General features: G+C 38.4%; 1 protein-coding gene across 5 annotated transcripts in view; it reads right to left on the reverse strand.

The window, feature by feature from the left end:
- SLC30A4 (solute carrier family 30 member 4) overlaps positions 1-17,274 on the reverse strand; it is a 30,721-nt gene extending 13,447 nt beyond the window's left edge. The window contains exons 1-3 of one of the 5 annotated variants that reach the window (XM_036032987.1): positions 16,423-17,274; positions 12,237-12,383; positions 2,582-3,868 (exon numbers count right to left, since the gene is read on the reverse strand). In XM_036032987.1, coding sequence (XP_035888880.1) covers positions 3,840-3,868; positions 12,237-12,383; positions 16,423-16,813 — 567 coding nt within the window. In that variant the 5' untranslated portion in view covers positions 16,814-17,274 and the 3' untranslated portion in view covers positions 2,582-3,839. Of the gene's footprint in view, positions 1-2,581; positions 3,869-6,412; positions 7,505-12,236; positions 12,384-16,422 lie in introns of those variants that run through there. The other 4 variants (XM_036032994.1, XM_028507510.2, XM_036032983.1 and 1 more) reach the window with 4 other exon arrangements.
- Between the last annotated feature and the right edge of the window lie 304 nt (positions 17,275-17,578).

Genomic DNA, 17,578 nt, shown 5'->3' on the forward strand with positions numbered 1-17,578 from the left:
TTATAGATGCTGATGGTAAAATATACATATAGGTAATGTAAAGAAAAGAAAAAATTAAAAAATGTAAACTGTAAAGTCTCATGTACTAGTGCTTACAAAAAATGAACTTTAATTCTCTTTAAAATTGTTATTTAAAAAATACCAATCCTTCTCAAACTCTTCCAAAAAAAGAAAATGTCAAGGTTGAACTAGCAGTTAGGCCACCACAGCTTTTATGGTACCTTAATCAAATTTTACAGGTGGAATTATAAAGCAATACACTTTATATTTATATTCATAGCTATACAAATTAATGACAGAGATTTGATTGCTTATGCAAATCTATAATCAATAATTAAAAATACTTTCAAACACCCTATTATTAAGTTGAACATACTTTCCAGTTTTCCCACAACAGTCCCAATTTCTGCCTTTGTCCTGGCATAATTATTAAAAGTGCCCCATTTCAGCCCTGACCAGGTGGCTCAGTTGATGGGAGCATCATCTCACATACCAAAAGGCTGTGGGTTCGATTCTTGGTCAGGGGACATACCTAGGTTGCAGGTTTGATCCCTGGTCTGGGCAAGTATAAGAGGCAACTGATTGATGTTTTTTTCTCACATTAATGTTTCTTCCTTCCTTTCTTTTTCCTCTCTTTCCCCCACACCCTTCCTCCCTCTCACATCAATGTTTCCCTCCCTCCCTTTCTTCCCTCCTCTCTCTCTCAAATCAATAAACATCTGGTAAGAATTAATTAAAAAAAAGTGCCCATTTCACTCTGAAAAGTGTCATGATTTGGATGATGTTATATAGTTACCCTAGTAAGTCTGCCAAATAAAATACTGGATGCCCAGTTAAATTTGCATTTCAGATAAAAAACAAATAATATTTTAGAGTAAGTATGTCCTACACACTGTTTCAGACAAAACAGGCATGTGTGTTATGCACACACTAAACTGGGTGAGCCCACATCCCAGTGATAATTCACCTAAGCACTTAAAATCACCTTTTTGTGAACCTTCAGGTATGGCAAAACCATCTTCAGATAAAGTAAAATGAAAGTCAAACTAAAACATAAACACAATTCTTTGGCAAGGAGGATTTCCCTTAGAAGGCCCACTAGGAACTGAAAATGCAGTTTTCCACAACTCAGTAGCAAAAAAAGGATCCCAATGCCTGCCCACAGTTAAGAGTAATAGAATTCAGCTGATTACTAGAGCTTCTCAAAGGACGTATTAAGATCCTGCTATCAATGCTATCCCTTTTTCAGCAATTAATAAGGAATGTGCCTCACAGCTAGTTCCCTTTTCGAAAAGCAAAGACATTCATCTGTTAGTTTTTATTCTAATTACCCACAAAAACATCTTTGAGCCAGAAAACTGATAAATGCAACAGTGGAAAACATCCAAAATTTTAAGTTGATTTTTAGGGCTGAGATTTAGAATTGAGAAGTATAAGGCACATATAACACTACATAGCTAAAAATGCTAACTGTAAATAGTAATATGGCTATTTATTCTAATAAAAACCCCAAAAGTTCTTTCATTGTGAATAAATTAAACTTTGGTGAAATATGAATAGGACTAATTAGTGTTTAAAATGTTGCCCTAGCATTTTTAACATGATGGAATGCAGATAAACATAGGCAAGGTATATTTTCCCCCCACAATGTTTAACAGAGAGGGAAGTTTTCTATCAACAATGAAATTATGACTTGCTCCAATCTTCTCATTCTTGCTTTGGGTTGCTCTCTGTTCACGTAACGTACAATAAAGTTTTTCAAGACAAAGGAGTACATAACATGTTCACATCTTTCCTTTTCTAAAGCAGACACAGGAACTTGCACAATGGAAACCCTAGATTTCTGCGGAAGTTATTACCCCATTAGCTTTAGGTAAACTTGACTGAATGGAAATTTAGCAAAAATGAAAAACTCTTGAAAGAGATTTTTATGGAAATTCTAGAAAACTATTATTATAGTAGTTCTAACGTATTTTGTTACTTCATAAACAAAGAAATCACTACACCTGGCTCAATTGTAGCTTTGGAGGAGGGGGTAAGAGAAATGAATGTGTTTTTTGTTATAATATTACTTGGGTCTTTTTATTCAGTTGAAATATAAACAAATGTTTATGGTTAATGATCTAATAGAGGCCAAAACACACTGTGAATTTCACACACAATGTGAATAAACAGTTTTGGTTTGAATGGCCAATAAATGGTAACAAAAAGTTAAATGGGAGAGAACAGATGATTATTAAATTTTGCTAGTACTATAAAATATAAAAAAATGTTTACTGTACATTTTAACACATCTATAAATTGCCAAAACTAGAGGTTTTCAAGGTTCATAAGAAAAAGAGAGTTCTTTTCTGTCTTCCTTTGTTATTCTCCATCACAGTACCTTATTCTCTCTCTTTATAGCATTTAATACAATTTGTAATTATGTTGTGTTTGTGTAACATATTTACTGCCTGTCTCCCCACACTATGCTATTGTTCATTCACTTAATGGGTAACTACTGAGTGCCTACGCAGTGAATGAGTAACAATTTGCTTCAACTGTGTAAAACCACACTCAATCCTAGCATATTTGCTTTTTTATGAGTGTTGCTCAGATGCACTGGCTTGCCTTGTTAACTTTGCTAATGCTATGATGCCAGTAATGAATACATTTCCCTTGAATTATGTAACACTTGTCTTTCTATTGCCTCAAAGAACTATACACAGCACACATCTAAAGACAGATTTCAGAGGTCTATAAAAATCAATTGAGAAGGAAAGTGGAGATACATTCTCTCCTCCACTTCCTTTTATGCCATTTCTCTTTCCTACCTCTTTCCAATTGAAGATAGGAAGGAAATAGAAAAATCAGTGAGCTGTATTGGATTTGCCTAGGATTCCAAACTAATATTTGTATTTCAACTCAGCCACAGAAAACTCGATGGCACTCAGGCTAAAGACATCATAGGATTTTCAGGGGCCCACTCTTGCCACCAGAATGTCAAGCTAAACTGAAAAGTTTGCCTTTGGACCCTCTCATCTCCTATTCTAAATAATCTCCTCTTTTCTGCCTTCTTACCACTCCTTTGATCCACAGCTAAGGTGCCCTGAGTCTTCCGTGGTGACTTTTGGCTATGCTACAATTGACTGCCTCACTCATGCCTTCTTCTGCCTCAATAAAAACTCTAAATTCTAGGAAGTACCTGTTCTTTCCTATAGATGTTCATGTGATACGAATTAATTCTCATTAAGATGTGAATAATGAGTAGGCATAACTCGTCAGGGATGGGAGGAAGTTGTTAAAATGAATCAGTAACTAGAGAGAAGAAAATTTTTTGGCTTTTGGGGAAGAGATTTTTTAGCTGAATACTTTCTGCTCCTTTAATATCAGGGAATAAAATAACAAACTATAAAGAATTATCATTATAATCATATGCCTCCCCCAGAACAACAATCATCTGCCAGATCCACCAAGGTCTTTGCTCAGTAGAATTATACACTGTTACAAAAGACTCCTACACTGTCACCTTGCCATTAACCTAGGCTGATGATTTGTGTTACTAAAGTGTGTATCGTGCTTTTTATTTCAAATACAGACAACTCTGCTTGCTACAGTCCTTTCATGTGATCACTATCTTTGATCCATGCAGCCTCTTCCACCCAAGAACTGAAAGAAAGACCATATAAATAAAATTGATTACACTCAATCCACAGAGAAGGGTAAACGAAAGCAAGCAAGCACGGGGATGGGACTGTTCTCTGTAGACTAGCACATCCCCTTGGATGGGGAGATGGTGCCATTCCTCCTAAGGAGTAGTGGGATTTCTCCCACCATGTGCTTTCATTAAGTGCTAAGTTTTATTGACTTCCAGAATAAGATGGCATACCTGCAGAAAAAATAAATGCAGGCGTTTAAAAATAACTCACATATGGTTTCTACCCCCCTGTCCCTTGTCTCACAGAAGAGCTGCCACTGTAGCTCCCTGAAAGGAATAAGGAAATGAAAAGAAAAGAGAAAGAAAAACCATAATTATTTTACACAATCTGAGTTCACATGAAAAACAGGGAAGTACCAACAGAGTGGAACTGATTCCTGGCAGCCACTTGGGCCTCTCTTCAAATCTACAACTAACTGTCTCTCAACTTGACTGAATGACTTTTGCTAAAATAAATTTTGTCGTATTGCCAAAAATGTTACTAAAGACCCGAGTCAAAAAGCACATCTTTTAAAATTGTTATTTAACCATCACGTTGACTCACCTCACTTTTCTTCTATTACCTAGCTGAGATAGTTATGCTGAGAGAATAAGAATTCTCATTATGGGGAGAAAGGAAGGCAGGCACAGGTCATTTTGAAGCATGGGTCATCTGAGAGATATCAAAAGTCTGGGTAAGATGATATACTGGCAGGTAGAAGAGGGAAGGAAAAGATGACTGAAACTAACATTTACTGGATATTTACTTGGTGCCAGGTACCATGTTAGGTACTTAGACCTTACCTTATATATGTTTTACAATTCTTCAATACAAGTATTATCAATCCTTTGAGAAATTAAATCATTTTCCAAAAGGCCCTATAGCTAGTAAAACTGCAGATTCCAGATATGAACCAAAGACAACCACAAAACTCTAACAGTGGTAAGTACCCAAACAAACAAGACCAGCCCCTGGCTGAGATGAGATAAGGGAGAAGAATCGTCTATCTAATTTCTGAATTAGTCGAAAGGTCCTATAGGCCAGGCTGTACCACCTAGCTATGTTATGGATCAAACAAATTTGTAGTCTAGTTTCTGAAAATGACCACAGTTTCAGAATTATAGATAAGTGTTTTCAAGTCCCAAATATTTTAATCCCAAAATTTCAAAAATACCTATACCCCGAGTTTGCACATTGATTTGATTTACCCCAAACAAAGGATATGAGGATCATGAGCTATACTAAATTATCTGTTTCACAGTTTTCATATCCTTATTTATTCAGCCTGAATTTGCAGCAATTCGATTAATAGTCTCATATACAGCATTTACTAGTGTCAGATACACAAAGTTTAATATTATCTGTTCCTGTTCTTACTTAAGTCATGGTCCAGAAGGAGACACATTGTATAAAAATAAATATACAAATGTGATAAATGCTATTATGGACATATGAAGTGTTATATGAGAAAACAAAAAGGAAATAAACTAAGAAAATGATACTACTAATGTCTGGCTATCATTCACAGATACACCTCCAGGTCTTACATGGTATGCTGCCTTTTGCATAAGAAAGGATGGCAGAGAGCGGGATATGAACATGTATAGTATATATTTGCTTATACTTTCAAAAAGAAATACTGTGAGGGTAGACCAGAAACTAATTTATGTTTTTAAGGGTGTTATTTATTTATTTTTAGAGAGAGGGGAAGGGAGAGAGAACAGGGAGAGAATGTGTCTCATGTACCCCTACTGGGGACCTTGCCCTTAACCCAGGCATGTGCCCTGACTGGGAATCATATCAGAGACCCTTTGGTTTGCAGGCTGGCACCCAATCCACTGAGCCACACCAGCTAGGGCAAGATACTAATTTAAATGGTTACTAATATGCAGTGGGGTGGGAGGCTGGGTTGGAGGGACATAATTAAAGGAAGACTTCTCTACAAATCTTTTTAAAATAATTTAACTTTTGCAACATGTTTTACATATTTACAAAATAAGTCAACAAAGAGAAAAAACAACCTGTCCTACCCCTATAAGCCAAACAAAAAAATTAACAGTAGTAACAAACCAGAAGTTTCCTAGGGGGATTCCTTCCCCAGCTCTGGGTATTGGAGGTCACAAGAGGCACATTCTTTAAATGTGTCCAATACACCTTCCCCGACAGAACTTGGGGATTACTCGTGAAGCAGTAGTCTTTTGTGGAACATAGGGACTGCCACTGCTTTGGTTTATAGCTTTATTCAATTCTACATATCTTTTTTGTCTTTTTCATGCTCCACAAGTCACCATTAGGTTTTTCTCCCATTCCTTCCATCACTACTACAAAGAACAGAATAAATGAAATAAGTTCTATATCTAGATAGAGCCTCATAAGATTTTGGAATACAAAGAAGATCCAAAAGGGCCCTTCTACTGTGAAGGCTGAGTTCCTCCTCAGCTCTGGAAAATATTCATTTCCAGAAGGGGAAATGAATATTAGGGGTTAAGATCTATCTGTATCTTAACAATCCTCTTCCTTTTACTTTTTAAAATAACTTAAAATTTAGATAAAAGTCACATAATCTAAAATTTACCATTTTAACAATTTTAAAGTGTACAATTCATTGGCTTTTAATATAAGCACAAGGTTATGCAACAATCACTACTAACTCCAGAATGTGCTCATGACCTCAAAAAGAAATTCTATACCCATTACGCAGTCACTCCTTTTTATTTTTTAAGTTCTCTTTTTCCGAGGTTCTTAATAGTATTACTTTGAACACCCTAGATTGCTCTTTTGTAGTTTTTAACTTTTTCCTCCTGTTTTTATCTTTTTGTTCTATATTGTGAGAGACTTTCTTGATTATATTTTCTAGTCCTATTGGCAAAAAAATTTTTAATTTCAGCAATATTTTAGTTTCAAAAAGCTTTTTCTTATGTTTTTCAAAATATTTGTTTTATTGTTCTGAGTATATTAATAAGATAACTTAAAACATAACTTAAAATCTGTTCCTCAAATTACCTCTCTTTTCTCTAGGATCAAGTTTTCTATCAGTTTTGTTCATTTTCTTTCATGCTGCTGGTTTTTCTCACTTGTCAAAAAATATTTGGTTGTCCATTCACATTTAGTGCAGAAGAATAGGGGAACTGTCTTTGTAAAAAGGAAATGCCAGAAGGATAAGCCATCAACTAATAAAAATCATTACTAATAAGGGGTGTAGGGCAGGGCAGCCTAGAACAAGATTATTGTTGTACCGAACTTTAGGGTGAGTAGGAACGAAGCTATAAGGCTGCAGAACCCTGATTCTAGTACGAAAAAGACTTCTTTTGGAGAATCAACAGCTACACTAGAAAGCTTAGCTTTCCCCAAATATCTTGTTCAATTTCTTTCTAGAAGAACTATTTTACAGTGGGGGAAATGCAGGCTGCTTGAGTGGAGGTGGGGGTGGGAAGGAAGGTAGGAGCATAGTGAATTAGTGGGAGCAGTTTCCTATTTATAGTCATTTAATTAATTTTCCTTGTTTTTAGTCCCCATTCTCACTTCTGATCATCTCTGTCTGAGCCTTCTTTGGAGATATGTTGGGCTGGTCCAGTTCCCGGCTCAGTATACTCTAGGCTTGTTATTTCTTGGCTTGTTTTTTTCCTTCAATCCCCTCCCATCTACTTTCTAACTTCCAGAGATTTCTGGAAATTTCTTGTTTACCAGTGACCCAACCATTTGCTTCTCTCTGTTGTTCTGGTACTTTTTATTTCAATGGACGCTTAGGACCGACTGGACTCAAATGATGATCTCTAGTCCAATATCTTGAACTTAGCACTTTTAAGGAAAGGGAAAGATCTGACTTTCTGTAGAAATTTTCAGAGACACAATAGGACCAGTCAGTTCTATTTTCTCTCATTTTTTTTTCATAGTGCTTATAATCTATGAGTACACAAAGTGACTATCTGGATAAATACTAAGTACAGCCAAACCTCAGTTCTCTAACATCTTGGTTCTTGAACAATTCAGTTCCCGACCAAGTTGTTCATGGAAAAAATGTCTCAGTGGTCTAACTGAACTTTGGGTCTTCATTCTCTATCTGACAGCCCTTTCATGCTGATACCTGTATGATCAGTCACTTGTCTCTCAGGTGAAAAAGGAAATTTGGTTTTCAAACAAATTGCTTCTTGAACAGTTTTCTGGAAAGAGATAAATTTGAGAACCGAGGTTCCACTGCACTTCTTTGATATTTAATAGAATTTTCACCATTACTGGTTTTTAACTAATATGCAGGATTTTATGTTCTGTTACTGCATGTTTCTGCGGTGGAGTGCCACTGCCTTCATTAGAGTTCCAAGGGGTCTATATCCTAAAAGAGGTTAAGAACCACAGAACTATTAAATGAAACACTCTCTCAAATAGTGCTAGAGGGTAAAAGTCCCCATTCCATAATGCTGTTTTAGATCTTAAAATGCAGGTGCTTAAATCACAAAAAATATAAAGTTTGAAAATAATTTTAAACTTGTTAAAAAAACTCCAGGTCAATCAATTAAAAAATGAATGTTAATATGTTGGAAAGTAGTGGGGCTTCCTTTAGGAACACATCCAAATGCATTATGCAGTGGCTTTAAAAATGACAGAAAACCTCACTCAGGGCTTTAGCTCTTTTGTGCAGCAGTTGAGAGTGCCGAGGCATGAGATACTAGATAATTTCCCAACCAGAGGGCTTGGATAGCTATGTGGAATATAGCTATTCAACTACAGTGTCAAATTATATAATAGAATATCCAGTGATTACATTTTAGAAGACCTAGATGTTGAGTTAATATTAGGCTAAAAAGTAACAACAAAGGGGAGGAACTGATAGATACATTAGCCAAGAGTGTCAGTGTCTCCACAAAATAAAATGACAGTATGTTAATTCTCGTTCTTTAAGACAGGTTTTGCTGAAGCTACCTAAATGTCAATGTTTGGGTTCTAAGCAAATGACATGTAGACATATGGCACTTCATATAAGAGTCCAGGCAATTATCTTATATATATATTTTAAAATAAGCAAAAATTTAAAAACAGTAAGACAGCAAGAAACACAGTTGTGTATGATTACATATGATTTAACCTCAGTTAAATATTAATATTTGTTAAAAATAGAAAAATAAAATATGTGCATTAAAACATGGTAAAAGAATTCATTCAATGGGGGAAGAAGTTATTGAGATATGCATAGGGACCACTGCAATGGAATTCTGCAGTTGGGGAGAGAGTTTGGGCTCAACTCTGAATATTGTGTGGGCAAGTAGGAATTATAGACAAGAAGCAGGGTGGGAGTCTGTGTACAGAAAATTACTAGGAAGAAATAGGAGTAAGCGGGATTCTAGTTAAACTGACTTAACAGAATTCTTGCTGAAGACAAGTCATCACTTGGGGGCAACCCATAAGATATTGAGAGTGGGAGGTTCTGTTAAATTGGCTTATGCAAGGTTCTTGCTAAAATTAGGTTTTACAAGAAAGTGCACAGATGGGCTTCAGAGAAGGTTCAGGAGACTTGACTAAAATCTGGTAAAGCAAAGATCTCTGTCAGCATTCACAGAATTATATCAATAAAATGGCCTCAATGAAGGTCAGCCACAGAGTATACTCATATGTTATATGTATTATAGTAATGCTTAAAATCTGGGCTATAGTAGCCTTGGTTGGAATAACCTAAGTGAAAGAAATTAATTAAGTAGATTCATTCATTAATTAAACCCACATGGTTTTGCTTGGTTCAATAAATAGAAGATGATTTTTTTCCTGATAACATCTTTAGGAAGTAGGGAACACATTTAAAAATTAATGATTATCAAATAATTTTTAAAATTGTGTTTTTTTGATTATGCTATTACAGTTATCCCAATTTTACCCCCCTTCTCCCCCTCCACTAAGCTCCTCCCACTCCCTCTGGCAATCTTCACACCATTGTTCATGTTCATAGGTCACGTGTACAAGTTCTTTGGCTACTCCATTTCCTATACTGTACTTTACATCCCCATGGCTGTTCTGTAACTACCTATTTGTATTCCTCAATCCCCTCACTTCCTCACCCACTCCGCCACATCCCCATCCCATCTGGCAACCATCAAAAGACACTTCGTGTTCATGATTCTGTCTCTGTTCTTCTTGTTTGCTTAGTTTCTTTTTTAGATTCAATTGTTAATAATGTTGCATTTTTTTCCATTTTATTGTTCATAGTTTTGATCTTTTTTTTCTTACATAAATTCCTTTAACATTCCATACAATAATGGATTGGTGGTGATGAACTCCTTTAGTTTTTTCTGGGAAGCTTTTTATCTGCCCTTTGATTCTAAGTAATAGCTTTGCTGCATAGAACAATCGTGACTGTAGGTTCTTGCTTTTCATGATTTGGAGTATTTCTTCCTTCTCCCTTCTTGCCTGAAAAGTTTCTTTTGAGAAATCAGCTGAAAGTCTTATGGGAACTCCCTTGTAGGTAACTTCTTTTTCCTTGCTACTTTTAAGATTCTCTCCTTATCTTTAACCTTTGGCATTTTAATTATGATGTGTCTTGGGGGGAACCTCTTTGCATCCATCTTGTTTGGGACTCTCTGTGCTTCCTGGACTTTTATGTCTATTTCCTTCACCAAATTATGAAGTTTTCTTTCATTATTTTTGAAATAGATTTCCAATATCTTGCTCTTTCTCTTCTTCTGGCACCCCTATGATGCGAATGTTGGAATGTTTAAAGTTGTCCCAGAGGTTGCTTACACTATACTCATTTCTTTGGATTCTCTTTTCTTGTTGTTGTTCTGATTGGTTGTTTTTTGCTTTCTTATATTCCAAACCATTGATTTGATTCTCAGCTTCATTCACTCTACTGTTGTTTCCCTGTAAATTATTCTTTATTTCAATTAGTGTATACTTCATTTCTGACTGGATCTTTTTTATGCTGTTGGGGTCCTCACTAAATTCCTTGAGCCTCCTTATAACCAGTGTTTTGAACTCTGCATCTGATAAATTGCTTATCTCCATTTTGTTTAGTTCTTTTTCTTTTGGACTTTCAATTTGTTCTTTCATTTGGACCATGTTTTTTTTTTTCTCTTCATTTTGGCAGCCTCCTTGTATTTGTTTCTATATTAGGTTGAGCTGTCTTGATAGCACGGCCTAATGTAGTAGTTGTCCTGTAGTGTCCAGTGGCACAACCTCCCCTATTACCCAAGCTGGGTACCCATATTACTCAAGGTATGCCCTTGGTATGGGCTGAGTATACCGTCCTCTTGTAGTTGAATCTTGGTTGCTGTAGGCAGATCAATGCGAGGGGTTTTCCCAGGTCAGTCGGTTGCAAGGAATGGCTGTGATCACTAACCACCAACCTCCACCCTCCATGGAGGATCAGTTGTGCAGGGGCAGGGTGGTGGTGGTGCTCTAACATGGTCTGTAGCTTTCCACTGGCTGTGCAAGTCCTGGGGTTTCTTGGGGTGGTACAGGCCAAGGTCAGCCCCTACCTTTGTTTTTCCTGAGACCATTCTGCCAGTGCTATAAGCAGTCTGAGATGGCTGCTACTTATACTGGGCTTGGAGATTTCCAGGTGAAGCCAAGTTGTGAACCAAGGTTGGCTGCTGCTAGTGTTGTGCCTGAGGCCCCTTAGCAAGAGGTAAGGGGGCTGGGTATCACTGAAGCCAGCTTTTGCTTGTTTGAGAGGATTTAGGAAGTTGTGGAAAAAGCTACTGTTAACAGCTGTAAATTGGGTGGGACAGAGCCTCAGGGGATTGCCAGGGCAGGGCAGAGTGTTAGCCAGGTTGATGAAGTTTCAGATATGATATCCACCTGCTGGCTCTGTGGCTCTGTCCCCCTTTTTGTCTGAGAAAAAGCTGTCCCCCAGCTCTCACTTTAATGCCAGACACTTCAGTTCCTCCCAGTATGCCACTGGTGTCTTTCAAGCTGCTACTCCAGTGTTGGAGCTTAGATGCAGTGAGTCTGAGTAAGTTTGTGTGTAGGTTCTTTAAGAGGAACTGCTTGAGACTCCAGAAGTTTCTTCCACCAAGTCAATCCCCACTGGTTTATGCAGCCAGAAGCTATGGGGACTTATCTTCCTGGCTTGGAACCCTGGGCTGGGGGTCCTTGCTCCTGAGATATCCCTCCCAAATTTTTATCCACTCCACGTGGATATGGGACCAGCCCATTCCATGTGTCTGCCTCTCCTGCCAGATTGGATGGATGTGGTTTCTTTAATTCTGTAGTTGTCAGATTTCCCTTCAACTTGATTTCTTTTGTTTATGAGTGATGTTTGTTCTATATTTTTAGTTGTAAAATTGATGTGGTTGTGAGAGGAGGTGAGCTGCATTTACTTAAGCCACTCTATCTTCACTGGAAGTCCCTCTATCATATAATATTATATGTGTAAAGTGTTTATATGACTGGGCTGAATGTACATGGGAAGATATACATCTAAAAAAATCATGTTCACCTATTTTTATTTGCTTTGTTCATCTACTTCAACAGAACTTATTACCAGAAAGATTTAAGTTAATCAAAGGTATATATAGTTCATTGTTGTCTTACCATAAAATTTTTTAAACTAAAAAACCCCTCTGAATTACCTACCTAAGCGATGAAATCCAAAGGTGAATCTTTTGGTTGGTGATTTTGAAGACAGCCACAAAGCAAGCAGGGTCAGTATAATAGCACTTAGGTCAGTTAACATATGAAGAGCATCTGTCATGATTGCTAAGCTATTTGCAATGTATCCACCTTAGAGTAAGGACGAGAGGGGAGAAGGAATGAGTTAACTAAAATAACAAATGTAAGCAATCAAGCCAAAAATATGTAACATCCTATAAAACATGAGCTAACTAAATTTTTATCCCATTACAATGAAATCAAGGTACCTGAAATTTTATGCAAAACATTAAATATGCATATATTTTTCTAGCTAGAATGTCCATTTCTGTGAACAGATTTTCTGAGGAGTCAATGACCTTAAAAAGTTAAGAACCATTAAACTGCAGGGTAAAACATGTAAATTTTGGGTTTTAGCACTACAGCTTTTACTCAATCAACTAATTATACTACGAGACAGTGAAATTCATAACCACAATATCTAAATATAATAAAGCTGAAGAAGAAGTAGGTATTCACTTGTTTGGGAGGGTTGAACATAAAATTAAACTGAATAAACTCATAAAATGTACATTAGTTCTAATAAAAGATAAAAATGCCTGATTCATTTGAATATACACAGCAATATCTCCTAATAGAGGGGTAAAAGAGATACACAATTACCTTAGTTTATCTTCTTACTTTTCTGTAGAGTTAAAAATTTGAAGTGAAAAAAATTTTTTAAATGTTTTCGTTGCTGAAAACCTCTTTAAAAAAAAACCCGAATTTCTTTTTTAAAGCAATCTGTTCTTGTTTCATGGGGTACATAATCTTATCTCTGTGGATACTAATTATATTAGTACATTATTATGTCTGACTGTCTTAAACAGGTTTTAACTAGAGTTCCTTATGTTAGCCTTCCTCTTTACCCACACTTCTAGGGGTATCTGCTGCAACCAATTCTGGGCCTAATTAGGATCATCTACTACAGTAGTTCTCAACAGTGGTCACCAGATCAGCGGTATCAGTATCTCCTGTGAACTTGTTAGAAATGCAAATTCACAGGCCCTATCCCAGAACTACTTAATTAGAAACTATGGCCCAGTAATTTATGTTTGAAAAAGTCCTCTAAGTGTTTCTCATGCTTTAGGTTAGTTTGTGGCTTTCCCTACTAATTGCTTAGGGGGTGGCTTTCTTGGGTTTATTAAGTCACTTACGTCATTTATCAATTTCCTTTCTAGTTTCCCAAATTTGTGTTGCTATTGTCCCCTCTCCAGTTTTCTACATCTTTGTGGAGATTATGTATATAAATGCCTTTATTGTAAATTTAAGAAAGGCTTCAGGAGACAGCACAATTAGATGCATGAGTTCATTAGCCATCTTTACCTAGAGGTCTGTTTGCATTCACTTTTTAATCTTTTTCACTTCCAATAAGAATGCAGTTATTAAACCCCAAGAATATTTTAGTTCTCATCTTACTGGACCTCTTGAAGCTTCAACTGGGGTACCTGATGTGGTACCCCAGCCTCTTTCCCTCTTGCTTTCTACATTCCAGCCAAACTGGCCTTCTTTTTAGGTCCTTTGAAAGGGTCTGTTTTAGGACCTTTATAAATGCTGTTCTCTTCACTTGGAAAACTCCTCTACTCCATTTGCTTCCAATAGTAGGAATAACTCCTACTATTCTTTTTTTTTTAATTTTAACTGTATCTGGCTCATACATAACGTATGTCTCACTGGTTACTATGTCTTATAGTACCTTGTTCTTTTTCTTCTTAGTTCTTAAGACCATTTTACTTCTAAATTTACTTGTGTGTTTATTTGTTTAACATTTGTGTCTTCCATTAGACTACATGCTTCAGATAGTAGGGATAATACTTCTGTTCTCCACTGTATATCCACATAGCGCAGTGCCTGACATATAGTACTCAAAAAAATATTTGCTGAATGGAAGAATGGACCTTGTCTAAGGTCTCAGAGCAAGGTAGTGGCAAAGCCAGATTCAAAATCATCTCCTCTTTCAGTATTCGAATTACTTCATTTAAAAAATTACTCCATGCTCCTGGCTGGCGTAGCTCAGTGCTGGGAACCAAAGTGTCCCAGGTTCGATTCCCAGCCAGGGTACATGCCTGGGTTGCAGGCCATAACCCCCAGCAACCACACATTGATGTTTCTCTCTCTCTATCTCTCTCCCTTCCCTCTCTAAAAATAAATAAATAAAATCTTTAAAAAAAAATTACTCCATGCTTATAAAAATGCTTTATTTCTAGGTCCTTCGACATATTTTAATAAATGCTGTACTATGTACAATCTAACTCTATATTACATTCTAAACACTATTGTTAATGCCTATCCTAAGTACTAGCATCTGTGTTGTTTAATAAAAGATCTTCATATTTCAAAATAAAGATTTTCGTACTTATTGTGGTTTTCGCAAAACATTTGCCAAATGAGAGATTTTAAAAATAGTTAAGTCAGGACAATTATATCTTAATAATCTTTACTTTGGCAAAATAAATTCTAAATTAATTTTACAGGGGAAAATTGTGATTAATGTGATTTTAACTTCAAATACTAAATATTAACAAAAAATCACTACGTCCAAATAACTCAATATTGTAGTTATGTGAATTTGCATAAGTCATTGAATCTTAGTCTGCTAACACCATGCCTTATCTGGCTACAGCTTCACTCCCATCTTTTAATTTCTTCACGGCTTAAGCATTTATAATTCTCTAACACAATAAAAATTATTCAACAAAAAATTAATGAGTATCTACTCTGTGCCAATCATTGTTCTGGGTGCTGGGAATTCAGCTTGTATTTCAATAGAGAAAGACAGATATTAAACAAGTAAATATAAGACAAGTAAATATACAAAAAAGATAATCTCAGATGTTGTGGGCTTTTAAAGTTGGGGAGGGAACAAGGGAGAAGGTGTACTTTAGTTAATCAGATAAGGTCTCTTAGAGGAGTGTTTTGAGAGGAGACACCAGTAACAAGAAACCTGCCAAGAGAAGATTTGGGAAAAGGCAATCCACATAAAGTAGTGTTTTTCGAACTGCAGACCTTGCTCTATTTGTGGACCATGAAATCAACTAAGTGGGATGGGACCACAATTGGAAAAATATTAAAACACATCACATGAAATAAAATTTCAGTTATACATATATTTACATATGTGTGTACATATACATATGTATGATGCACACCTACACAAGTCACAATGTTCATTGTGTTTCCTACTGTAGTGATGTCAAAATAATTTGAAAGCCACTGAGAAAGAGGGACCAGCCAGTGTGAAGGCCTTAAGGACAGAAGAGCTTTTGAGTTGTGGCCAGCTTGGCTGAAGTGAGCAGTGGGGAGGAGTGATATGAAATGAGGTAGGACATACATACAACTTTTGGACATTTAACCTCCCACCACCACCTTAAACCTGGATTGCCACCTCTGTCCTTGTCATGTTTCATCATTAAGAGACAACACGGGAAAATGAACTCCCTGCTTTAATGTCACTTTGTAAATGGTCACTAAGATAAATTAGCAGTTACACTGGAGTGACTGTGATATTAGTCTCTAAACAATGAAAAAATAAAACCAAGTTCATAAACTCTGGGGAGCCATTTTCTGGTACCTTTCAGATCCCCCTTATAATGAGTAACTTTCGGGTTAGTTGTTAGTATTTAATTTTGCAAATCTCTTGGATATAAATCCAGTGGAAAATAGTATAAAGAGGCCACATAAGTCGAATGTACAGAAAAAAATCAAGAGACTGGGCCTGGAGATGTGACTCTTCCATTAATTATATCATTTCTTTACAACTAATTTAACCTCTCTGGGCCCTTAGATTCCTTATGTGAAAACGAAGGCGAAGCAGGTGTTCACTAAGACCCCTTCATACTGTAAAGTTTTATGATTCTAAGTAACTTTAGAATCATGCATTATTTTAACCTGGTGTTTTATCTCAATTCTTTTTTCAAAAGAGGAAGTTACATAATATACAGTGAAGGTATACAATAAATTTATGTTGTACTTAGATTGAGCTGCACTTTGAAACTGTGTGGCCTTTTCACATGACAAGAGATCAGTATCTTGATAAATAACAAGCTTCATGAAAAGAAAGTTTAAACCTCAAATCACATGTATCTAAAGCTTGACAAATGGAAATGGCAAGTGAGTTGGCCACACAACTCACCTACAAGTTCTCCAATCATGAAAAGCAAGTACAGAACGGCAGCAATGGTCAGTCTGGTTTTCACTTTTCTCTGCTTCAGCAACTCCCTCCGTTTGCTGCAGTTGTCACAGGGGTCCACCTTCAAACTCAGCTGACTGTTGGTCAAGGGTAAGTCCTGGTCCAGCAAGGAATCATCGTCGGCCTGGAGGGCCAGGTGCGCCCCGTTAATAGGCCTTTCCGGGGTTTCAGAACCGTCATCTGCCACTACAACTCTAAGTTTGTTAAACCGAGAAAGCCCCTCGTCCCCCGCCTCGTCTGAGAAGTCAAAGGCGCTGGTGTCATTTAAAAAGAGCGGCGCATCATCTTTCCGCAGCAGAGATTTGAGGCGCTTCCACGCACCGGATCCGGCCATGGCAGAGGCTGCGCTGCCGCGGCGCCGAACGAACGGCTCCCGGCAGGCGGACGGCCGGCGGGCTCCTGCTTCACTGGGGTGCCAGCTCCCGGTGGCACGGGCGTGCGTCCCTCCCCATCCTGTGGAAAACGAAGCGTCCTAGATTAAAGGAGCTCCATCAGAGCCCACAAGTTCCGAAGCTCCGGGCGGCAAGGGGCGCAGGGCCAGCTCGGAGGCGCCGCGGCTCCGCGAGGGGGCGGCGCGTCTCTCTGGGGAGTCACCGAAGGGCGGCCACTCATCTCCCCGCCCCCGGCCGGCTCGGTGGGTCCGGCTCGCTCAGCTCAGCCCGGAGCCGCGGGGCACGCGGCTGATCTCTCCCCTGCAGCGCCCGCAGCGCCCGCAGCTCCAGGACGGCTCCTCGGGTCTGACAGGTTCGCGGCCAGGAGCCCGAGGCCGTCGCCCCTCCCCGCCCTGCGCGTGACCGCGCGCGCGTGCGCCAGAGCGGCCGCCGGCGAGGCGTGTGACGGAGGGGTAGGCGCGGGGACGCGCGGGGCCGCGGCGCTCTGGGCTGAGGTTCCGGGAGGAGCGGGGCAGGGGCGCTCGCCGAGCCGCGTCCCCCACCCCCCGCAGCTCCCGAGCCGGCCCCGAGTCCCCGCCGGCCTCTGACTGAGGGACGCTCACAGGAGTAGCCCCAGCTCCGCACGGCCCTTCCACTTGCCCTCGTTGTAGGACAGCTGCAGCGCGAAGCCGGGTGGGTCCGCAGTGGGTAGACTCGAACCCTCCCGC

Source organism: Phyllostomus discolor, chromosome 1 (assembly GCF_004126475.2).
Source record: "Phyllostomus discolor isolate MPI-MPIP mPhyDis1 chromosome 1, mPhyDis1.pri.v3, whole genome shotgun sequence".
Classification (NCBI taxonomy): Eukaryota; Metazoa; Chordata; class Mammalia; order Chiroptera; family Phyllostomidae; genus Phyllostomus; species Phyllostomus discolor.